Consider the following 10,963-nt stretch of genomic DNA (forward strand, 5'->3'; position numbering starts at 1 on the left):
ACGACATTCATTCTCTACTGTCTAAACCGAACTTACTGGAGCATCTGCAATATGAAAGCTCACCATCCACGCCTTTGATTCTGTTGTGTATGGTTCAGATGCATGAGCTCATCTGCATGATTTGGCACCAGAGCCGCAGGGTCTGTCACAAGGTTTATCCTTTATCCATTGCCTGTCCAGCTGTTTGATGTCAGAGGAATCTACAGCTCTCCACAGAATCACGGGCAGAAGGATGAAAAAGTACTTTGATGTTTAAAGCACTTACATATACATTACCAACTTTCTTTGCTTTTACTCAAACATTATGTTTGTTATACACATACTATATCTTGTAAAAGATTTATATACACTTCCATATGATACCTCTTTGCTGCAACTAAAGACAAATGTCTGTTTCTCTTGGGACTCCAGCACTATTAACCCCTTGTATGGGCCTTGTGTTCAAAAATCATCAAGTTCTTGTATTCAATTTGCATTTTGCAAATTACAAATTCATCCACACACACTGACGAATTGGCAAAACATTTTGCTTCGTTTCATGCAGTGTTTTTTTACAGACATTAATTAAGATACACTTAACAATAAACAAATACTGCATTGTTTGATCTATTTAACCCTCAATAATAAAAAGTCCCAAATAGTCATGTCCATCATAGACGCCCATCTTTTCTGTTATTGCACACTTAACATTGTGATGAAAGATTTTACAGTAACATAATTTAATGTTAGAGTCTGGAGCTCAAATAGATTGACTGTGAAGGACAATCTTCCGCTTTACTGCCCATAGAGTACGGACTTGCCGCTAGCAGCTGAAAATCTGCCACATTGTTACTTCAGTTATATCCAGAAACAGCCTTTAATATCATGTAGTTTAGTAGCAGTCTTGGATGCATCTTTTAAGCTAGAAATATCTATTTACAGATGAATTTACGGTCATCTGCGTTTGACAGCTTCATATAAAATGACTCCTTTGAAAAAAATTTATGGGAGTGTATGGTGTTTGTCAAAGTGACCCCATAAATGATTCTGGCTGCAGTAATAAGGAAACAAGCTCCTGTTGGTCGTTCTCTATGTTAATAACATCCCTGTCACATTGGAATTGGGAAGCTGGTCAGGAGTGAGCACACAATGAACAAAGCCAAATGCAGAGATATGATAGACATCCGAAATCAAGCCGTACCACCCAGCTATGTTAATGAAACTTTGCCTTTAGGATGAGTCTTTGAATGTCTTATCAAAATTTTTACTGAAACCCCTTTGGTTTCTTCAACTTGGTAGTTTGCAGATACTTCCTTTTCAACTGGATAGAACTTATATATCAATAATACAATACCAACTGGTCTTTACTCTTTGTAATTGATGGTTTACTGCATAAAGTATTTTAACAAGCAATCAAAGCACAATTTACGACTTGATGTCACTGGCCATGCAGGGCAGGAATATAGTTAAGTCACACTGCTATATTTTTAGATTTTCTGGCAGTTGCGCTCTGAAGATATAAGGTTTTCTTTGATGTACAGTATATTTGTCATTCAACATGCAGTAAAAGTCTCTCTCCTATATGACCTCTCAAAGCATAGTTTCACAATGTTTGTACCGAAGTGGTGGAGGGTTTCCAAAACACATACTCCAAACTTCCTTTTAGGGATATTGAAGACCACAGACCACAAAGAGGCCTCCATTTTGTATTTTGTTAATACTAATATGACATTATTTATTACAGAAAAATATGACTTTCTTTTTCCAGCATCAACAGTTACTGGCAGTGAGAAACACGAAGGAAAAGTGCAATGCAATAAACACTGATAAAAATGTTTTGCTTGGTTTACCTAAAAAACATGATGCATTTATTTGCATGATTTTATTAAGTAGATCGAACAAGACTAGTCTTTGTACAAACTACTTAACCATCATAATATATTGTCAAGACCCTTGTGATGGTACATCGACTTAAAATAGGTTGAATGACATGTCCACCATAGCCTGATGTGGTCTGTATCGCTTTTATTCTTACTTTTAAACTTGGGGTTTCGGGTAGTAACCCAAGCACAAAACAAAAAACTACAAAAATCTGCTTTACGGCATACGTCACTTCCTCCACTTCCTCAAATTCGGACTGAAAGTGCAACTATTTATTTTCCTGATGTTTTTGTCATGGCCGAAGCAGCAACTAAGAAAAAGAAACCCAAGGTTTTGTTGGAGGAGACCTGAAAGAGAAAAACGGGAGAGTGACAGAATAAAAAGAAGGATGAGGATCAATTATATTGGGCCAGCGTTCACGCTGGCGTGAACTAAAGAAGGAGGAAGGGTTTCGACCGATTCTGACTTGGCCCTCATGCTTTTGTCCAAGTAATGTTATATCGCATGCATATATAAGTCCTGTCTGGCGCCCGAACACTATTTTTTTACGTGAATTTTACTGGAGGCTACTTTGAGAGTTTAAAAAGAGACCACCGTTACAATTGGCTTGTAAACGTGAGCTATGTTAAAAAAAAATGAAAATATATTATATGACATGCTTGAAGGCACACTTTGTGACCTAAAGAGTTGTCTTCTTTTCCTTTGCGACAGTGCTGAGGCACTTGTGGCCTCTAGGGGCGCTAGACGTGAAAAATACATGTCTTGCACCCCCTAGTGGCCAAAGAGTTCCATGGTGTGCCTTTAAAGTGCAGAATATACTCTTCAAATGTAGTTCCATACAAAGCATGCTGGGAAATACAGATCCACTGCCCATTTAGTAATATCAACAAAAATCATTCATGTAGTCCGAAAACAAAATAATTGAGTTAAGGTCATTTTTACAAATTTAAGTGGGTCAAGTTGTACTTACTTGTTTCAATTAAGTTATTTGGACAAGGCACAAAATTGAGCATAATTATTTTAAGTGAATTAAACAAGGTTATTGTTTGTTGTGTGGTTGCACCTAGAAAGATTGGCTGGAATTACTTAGATAAATTCCCATTGTCTTGTGTTTTGAACAAATGTTGATTAGATTAAAACTAGATATATTAATGTAAAGATACGAATTTAACTTTTTATTGTTAATATTATTACTGATTGAAACTACATAACATTTACATCCACTCAGATTTATTTTTTTCAGGTTTGGTTTAAATTCTGGGCTTTTCATGATTATGTCTTTTTACATCTAGCAAATTTGTAACATGTGAACGTTTTTGTACAAAGGTCACATTTTCATGCTTCCATTAAAGCACACATGCCTGCTTTGAAGCTGTCTCAAACCATGCTGATATAAGATGGATCATCAGGTTTTGCAAAAACGAGGTCCATGTCAGTTCATGTGCATGTTATGAAAGCAAAATGGAGCTACCAAATAAAGGAAAAGAAAATCTACAGTGACGTTTCAATCCAACTTTTCCTTCAAATTGTTATGCTTATACTATAATAACAACATTTATTTTCATTAGTGCTTTAACAATTTAGACCCCCATTGCATATTTACATGTATGTTCTCATGACTAGGGTGAGTATTCATTAAGATGGCAGGTAAAAGACTGGTAAAAGTTATTACAGTATGCTTGTTTAGTTGAACTATTTCATTCTGACAGTTACAAGTACTTGGAAAACAGAGAGGGGTTGTTTAAAGAGCCTACATCATTTGGAAGGAGGGGGCGAAAGGAGAATAAATGGAGAGAGTCTAGTTAAAAGAAAAACAGCCTGCATGTGTTTCACATTTATCGTGTCTCCTCATTGCATGATAGTGAATGTCAGATTACTCCACAGCACTGCATCTCAACTGATACTGGTGTTTAATCTGATGGGAATGAGGGATATGTGAAGCACAAGCAGAGGACTACAGGACACTTTAACAAGAGTTTTCACAGGTAAGTTAGCATCTTTATTTAATCTCCCCCCTTCCCCTCTCTCTCTGATAATGAAGTGGTCTATAAGGCAATGTATGAGCATGAAAAGAACATTTGCATCCTTAAATTAACCATTATTTTATTATAGCACCCATGCACAGTAAAAATACTTTTAAAATACTTAAGTATTACAGTAGTATAAACTGTGGTTTATTATTGTAATATTAAGTATAGTGGACTAATAAACTCTTATGTATAGATTTTTTACTGGCTATATGATTCAAAAAAGAGATTATTGTGGGTCTATCAAATATAAGGGTTAGTACTACACTGTATCAGTCAAAGCTGTGGAGACATTGGTATTGTTACATTTTGTAACTTTTTATTGTATCTGATGGATGCTGTGGGTTGTTTATATTGTCCTATTGTCTTGTTTTATTTTTTTAATTTTAATCTGGACCTTGAGTCTGTAATAAAAGACTGAATGTATCAACACCTTTAATTTCTACTATGGTAAGTTGCAAGATAAAACACTACAGTATCTAGAAATTGTACTACCGTTGATTGTAATAAATTTTAATATATTTTTATGTGGGTTTACATTTTACTTTTATCTTGGCAAGAAGCTTTTCGAAAAAGTATTGAATAAAATTGTGCTATTAATTGTGCCCAAAGTACACTGAAAATAAAAAACATTTATTTAAAGATTTTCAACTCAATTCAAAATGAAAAGTTTTATGAATTTTTTACTAAAAGTTCTAATTGATAACCAATACAAATGTTTATTTTTACAGGCTTCTTTGCTCATATTTACCAAGGGTGCCAATAATTCTGACCATGAATGTAAATCATGTTTCACATTTTCATATTTTTTAAATAAAAAAAGAGCATTTTTCCACCTACTTTCCATCCAAATCAATAAAAAATTTAAAACACAAGCAGTATATTAATACATTCTAAAAAAATGGGTCAAAAAGGAACAAACCCAGGCCGTTGGGTTAAATCAACTCAGAAAATATTTATATTTGACCCAAAAATGGGTTAAAACAACCAAGCATAGGTTAAATTACAACCCAAACACTTTTTTACTCTGATTTTATGTCATTTATAATATTAAAAAAATCCTAATTATTTTAAAACAGGTTAGTCTTTATATAACATAAGCCACTTGGCTGGGGTATTTTTGGCTGGGGTATTTTAACCCATGCTGGGTACATATTGGACAGAGCACACCCCTGGGTTAAAACTGACCTGATGCTGGGCTATTTTAACCCAAATGCTGGGTCATTGTTGCACAACAACCCCACATTTAATGGTCTGTTTGTCTTTGTCCTGACCTCTGCAGAAATTTCCTCTCGGTCATCAATGATCCAGTTCAACTGCTCATCACCAGATCCCCTGTACATAACAGTGAACACATCATGGTGCCCCGAAGGGACCGAGTGTCTCAGCGCAGAGGACATGGCGGATCTTTGCCTGAGTCGCAGTGCTTATTTGGAGAAGATCCTGGGGTCTTGCCGTTCTCCTTTCTTCCTGCCCATGTGTGTGATCTACCTGCTTATCTTTGTAGTGGGTGTTCTGGGCAACAGCCTGACTTGTACTGTCATCGCCCGGCACCGCATCATGCGCACGACAACAAACTACTACCTGTTCAGTTTGGCGATTTCTGACCTCTTGGTGCTATTGCTGGGTCTTCCATTAGAGCTTTATGAACTCTGGAGCAATTATCCGTTTCTGTTAGGAGCTGCCGGCTGCTACTTCAAGACCTGCCTGTTTGAAACGGTCTGCTTTGCTTCAGTGCTCAACGTGACCGCTCTCAGCGCAGAACGTTACAGAGCAGTAGTGCATCCCCTCCGTGCCAAATACTCAGCGACGAATGCCCATGCCAAGCGTGTCATCATTGCATTATGGGTAGTCTCTCTATTGTGTGCTTTGCCCAATACCAGTCTACATGGCATTGCAATGGTAAAACCCCGTTTTGGACTCACGTTCCCAGAGTCGGCCGTCTGTGCTCTAGTGCGTGACACCTGGATCTACAATTTATTGGTGCAGGTGACGGCACTGCTGTTCTTCGTAGTGCCCATGCTGATGATCAGTGTGCTGTATGTGTTGATCGGCCTGCAGTTGCATCGAGAAAGAGTGTGTTTCGAGTCAACAGCTGGTCTCAGTGAAGACGGATTGCATCAAAGGGCAAGTCATCGCCAAGTCATTAAAATGCTTTGTGAGTTCCAAATGGCTGCTATCCCAGTTGTCAAACATGATGTTGGTACCTGTAGGCCACCATATGAGCATTTTACAGATGCCCTTAATAAAGCAACTTAAAGTTTTTACAATATGTACACTTAAAAAAAATGCTGAGTTGTTTTAACTCGTGGTTGGACAAAGTATGGACAACTCAGCCGTTGGTTTAGTGTTCTCAATCTATGCATTTGGGGTTAAAACAACCCCAAATGTATAGGTTAATTTAAACCCAATGGGTTGACTGTAAACAAAAAAAAAATTTGTTCAACTTAAAAAAAGTAAGTTACCTGGTTACCAGAGTTGATTTGACTTAAAACTATTAGTTGACTGGAAAATGTTGTGTAAAATATATTGTGTCAACTTAGTTGAATAACTCAGGTAACAAGGTAACTTACTTTTTTAAGTTGAACCAATTAATAATTTCTTACAATGTTGAAACAACAGCTTTTTTAACAGGACATCCCACTTTTTTTGAAAATATCCTCATTTTCCAGCTCCCCTAGAGTTAAACATTTGATTCTAACCGTTTTGGAATCCATTCAGCTGATCTCCGCGTCTGGTGCTAGCACTTTTAGCATAGCTTAGCACAATCCATTGAATCCGATTAGACCATTAGCATCGCACTAAAAAATAACAAAAGGGTTTTGATATTTTTGCGAAGGCATAGTGATATTATGCAGTGTCCGAAAATACTCCCCTGCTATTGAATGTAACCAAGGGGACTATTTTCGGGCAGTGCGTAATATCACTACGCCTGCTGCAGCCATGTTACATCAGCAAAGTCCTTGATTATTACGCCAGTTTGAGAGTATAGTTCCTAACCATATCTGCCTAGACAATCGCGGCTTTTAATTTTCCGTCGGTCTTAGTACACGATGTAACTACAGAAGAGTCAAGTTTTAAATATCGAAACTCTTTGGTTATTTTTAGCGCAATGCTAATGGTCTAATCAGATTCAATGGATTATGCTAAGCTATGCTTAAAGTGCTAGTGCCAGACCCGGAGATCAGCTGAATGGATTCCAAAACGGTAAAAATCAAATGTTTAACTCTAGGGGAGCTGGAAAATGAGCATATTTTCAAAAAAAGTGGAATGTCCCTTTAAGTGTATATGTATATCAGATTCCGCAGTAACCCATTTAAAGGGAATCATTTACTGTCATGTCATACCAACCAATTATGCTGTTTGTTTTACACAAAGACATCATTATACTCTTCAGATGCTAAGATTTATCCAAGATTTTATTAAGATGTTTTTGGTTCTCTAAATATATAAATAAAAAAAGAGGCACGCAAGGAATGAGTGTTGAGAATTTCCCCACCTCTCCAAATACGGCACATTCTTCGCCTGTGATTTGCGTAAGCCTATACTTGAACTTCAAGGAGCCTCATGGAACATGTTTCCAATACTCAATCCTGATAAACAGAAAATATCCATCTGTGCTCTATCAGACGCTTGTCATGTTATTGTAAACAAAAGGATATCTGATTTAGTTATAGTATCATTTCATGGCTTCTTGTAATCCATGGTCAGGACTATACTGTGTGGCCAACCTTAGAATCTCAACATATGCTTAAAGAAACACTTTAAATCTAGGTATGTATTCTTCACTTCATAAACACTGTCAGTGGTACAGATGTGTGCCAAGAGTAACAGTTTATGTTTTACTTTAAAACACATTTGCCCCAAAACTATTTGGACGCTTTTGTCACACTAAAGATGTGTGAATCATTGCTTTAGATAACAAAACATCAAACCAGGTGGCATCTCAAAATAAATGGCTTTTAGAACAACTTGGTGTTTTGAGCCATTTTGACAAATAGATTTATCAAATTGGTCCTAGGCGTTCTGTGGAAATTCATTTGTGTATCCTAGCAGAGTAAACACTAGTGTAATTTTATCACATTACAATACAGTATATATTTAGTTTGTTAGCAGTATTTACTACTTCAGTTAGTAGTAAGTTATAGCAATTGCTTAATTGAATTTGATAAATTAAATTGTATCAAACATAAAAAAGTAACTTGTAAGGTCAATTTGATTTAACTTAAAAATTTAAGGCAGCTAAATTTTTTTACAGTATTTACTGTAAAAAGTAAAAGTTGTATCAACTTAAACAAATTACGTTTTTTTTCAACTTTAAGAAAAAATTAAGTTCGAAATGTTTTAATATTTTAGGTGTGACCATTGAAGTAATTGACACTTTTTTAAAAAAATATGCTAATATCCCAGCTCCAGTAAACATTTGATTCTTACCGTTTTGTAATCCATTCAGCTGATCTCCGGGTCTGGCGCCAACACTTTTAGCATAGCTTAGCACAATCCATTGAATCTGATTAGAGCATTAGCATCGCGCTAAAAAATAACCAAAGAGTTTTGATATTTTTCCTATTTAAAAGTTGACCTTTTTGTAGTTACATTGGGTCCTAAGACCGACAGAAAATTAAAAGTTTTCTAGGCAAATATGGCTAAGAACTATACTCTCATTTTGGCGTAATAATCAATGACTTTGCTGATGTACCATGGCTGCAGCAGGCGCAATAATATTACACAGTGCCCGAAAATAGTCCCCTTAGAAACTTTCAATATCAGGGGACTATTTTCGAGCAGTGCGTAAAATATCACTACGCCTGCTGCAACCATGTTACATCAGCAAAGTTCTTGATTATTACGCCAGTTTGAGAGTATAGTTCTTAACCATATCTGCCTAGAAAATCGCAACTGTTAATTTTCCCGTCGTTCTTAGTAGATGATATAACTACAAAAAGGTCAAATTTTAAATAGGAAAAATATCAAAACTCTTTGGTTATTTTTTAGCGCGATGCTAATGGTCTAATTAGATTCAATATATTGTGCTAAGCTATGCTAAAAGTGGTAGTGCCAGACCCGAAGATCAGTTAAATGGATAAGAATCAAATGTTTAACTCTAGGGGAGCTGAAAAATGATTTTCAAAAAAGTGGATTGTCCCTTTAATGTTTCGCTTAAAATGACAAAAATGTTAGTTTCTTAACCTTTTTTTTTTTTTTAGGTATTACCAAACGAAGTAAGTTTTTTAAGTAAAGCAGCTGTCAATTTTTACAGTGTACATCATTTGATATTTTGTTGATCAATGCAAATACATTTTGTTTGCCTGTTTCACAGGCGCATTGGTGATCGTGTTTGGAATCTGCTGGGCACCGTTTCACATTGATCGAGTCATGTGGAGCTACATAGACACCTGGACTGCAGAGCAGCACAGCGTCTATGAGTATGTGCATCTTCTGTCTGGTGTCTTCTTCTACCTGGGCTCAGTGGTCAATCCCATTCTGTATAACCTCATGTCTTCACGCTTCAGAGATATGTTTCGTGAGGTGGTGTGTCAAAAACGCAAACGTCAGCTATCCATAAGTAAGGTCACATTACGTAGTGTTGTTTCTGGCACGCTCTCTGCCTCTCGTTCTTCCTCGCTCTCTGTGAAGTTTCACCCGCGTGGACTGCCACAACCTCACTAAACACTACTGAGAGATTACTTGTAATCGATGCCAAATCACTTGTAGCTGCTTGGTAGTCAGAGCACTTGATATAAATTAATTTAAGTTAACATAAGTTGTAGTGATTAAAACACTTTAATAGTAACATGGGGAGTGTACACTTTATTATAATAAAAAAAAAAGTTTCATATGATAATAAAAGACTTTATGACTCTGAAGGCGTATGCTTGAGCGATCTAAGTTCTTGTATCTGTGCAAACATTGATTATTTTGGTTTTTTTTTAAAAACACTTTGGAAAAGGGAGTCGGGCAGAGTACCAAAACGCACTTGTAGCCAATCAGCAGTAAGGGGCGTGTCTGCTAACATTGTTGCTTGGGTTGTGTGTGGGGCGGGTCTATCAAAAAAAGGTCCAGATTCTACTGGGCTGTGTTTATTTAGGTGATTTCAAATATCAACATTGGCTTTCAGAGATCATGCACCCCGCCTTTAAAATGAATGACTTGGACTAAATAAGAGCCATTAACAGGGTTTCAATACTGTTTTAAAGCAGGATGCAACATGGTTGATAAATTGGTTGAATTTTTTTACAAATTCTAGGCCATTCTTGACTAGACTTAAGATACTTAAATAAAGCAGTTATCATTTATTTTGGATATTCATTACAATTCCTATTTGTATTATCCCACTGTTTAGATAAATTTACTAATTCTAAAATGTGGGAAACAGTATGAGCAAGTGACTTAACTAAACTTCTAAACAGTAAATAAATATGCCTTTGTGAAACATCACATTTTAATGGCTATATGATACTATATTTTTTGTACTTGATTTTTGATGCTGTACTTTGGGGCATAATGATCTAAATAATGTCTATTTTAAGGCGAAGTTCAAAAGTGTTCCTGTAGCTATAGTTAGGTCATGGGTTCAATACCCAGGAAACACACGTTTGTATTAAACATAATGTACTGTAAGTTGCTTTGGATGAAAGCAACTTAATAGTCAAATCTGAACTTTGAAGCACTTAATAGTATCCAATTCCATAAACATTATTTATGTTTTACATGTTTGTTAATTTTTTTATTTAAAAATTTATTTATTTTGTTTTTAAGAAATCTAAGTTTAAAAAAAATCTGTATCTATATTTCTACTATCCCTTATGTTCCAATACAAAGAACAGAAAAGGAAAAACGGTTGCAATTCCAGTTAAAGTATGTACTAAACACGCTTTCTCATTCCTTGTAATGATTTAAATAAATATTTACCTTGTATTCTCTGAGTTTCTTATTGTCATCTTATTGCTTAATAACTGGTCTGGAAAAATGACTTGTCTTAAAATAGTTTGTTTAAACCATTTCATTACATTTAATTTTATGGTTTGTTATTATAAAATAAAACAAAACGGTGTCTGATATAACTGCCTGAATAT

General features: G+C 35.7%; 1 protein-coding gene across 2 annotated transcripts; it reads left to right on the top strand.

Annotated features, from left to right (window-relative positions):
* Nucleotides 1-3,480: 3,480 nt before the first annotated feature.
* nmur1b (neuromedin U receptor 1b) lies at nucleotides 3,481-10,736 on the top strand. 2 transcript variants are annotated; one of them, XM_065268372.1, is made up of 3 exons: nucleotides 3,481-3,845; nucleotides 5,170-6,045; nucleotides 9,208-10,736. In XM_065268372.1, exons 2-3 carry the CDS (start codon nucleotides 5,190-5,192, stop codon nucleotides 9,555-9,557), a joined length of 1,206 nt encoding a protein of 401 aa, XP_065124444.1. In that variant the 5' UTR covers nucleotides 3,481-3,845; nucleotides 5,170-5,189; the 3' UTR covers nucleotides 9,558-10,736. The 2 variants fall into 2 exon arrangements, with proteins under 2 accessions (XP_065124444.1, XP_065124438.1); XM_065268366.2 differs by lacking the exon at nucleotides 3,481-3,845 and having other exon boundaries at nucleotides 4,627-6,045.
* The last annotated feature ends 227 nt before the right edge of the window (nucleotides 10,737-10,963 follow it).

Source organism: Paramisgurnus dabryanus, chromosome 6 (genome assembly GCF_030506205.2).
Source record: "Paramisgurnus dabryanus chromosome 6, PD_genome_1.1, whole genome shotgun sequence".
Lineage (NCBI taxonomy): Eukaryota > Metazoa > Chordata > Actinopteri > Cypriniformes > Cobitidae > Paramisgurnus > Paramisgurnus dabryanus.

Excerpts from the sequence above, each read along its gene's own strand:
- nmur1b (XM_065268366.2), top strand. The coding sequence starts at position 5,079 with ATGCTGGGCTATTTTAACCCAAATGCTGGGTCATTGTTGCACAACAAC. Across the intron at positions 6,046-9,207 it reads CCAAGTCATTAAAATGCTTT|GCGCATTGGTGATCGTGTTT; the intron begins GTGAGTTCCAAA and ends CCTGTTTCACAG.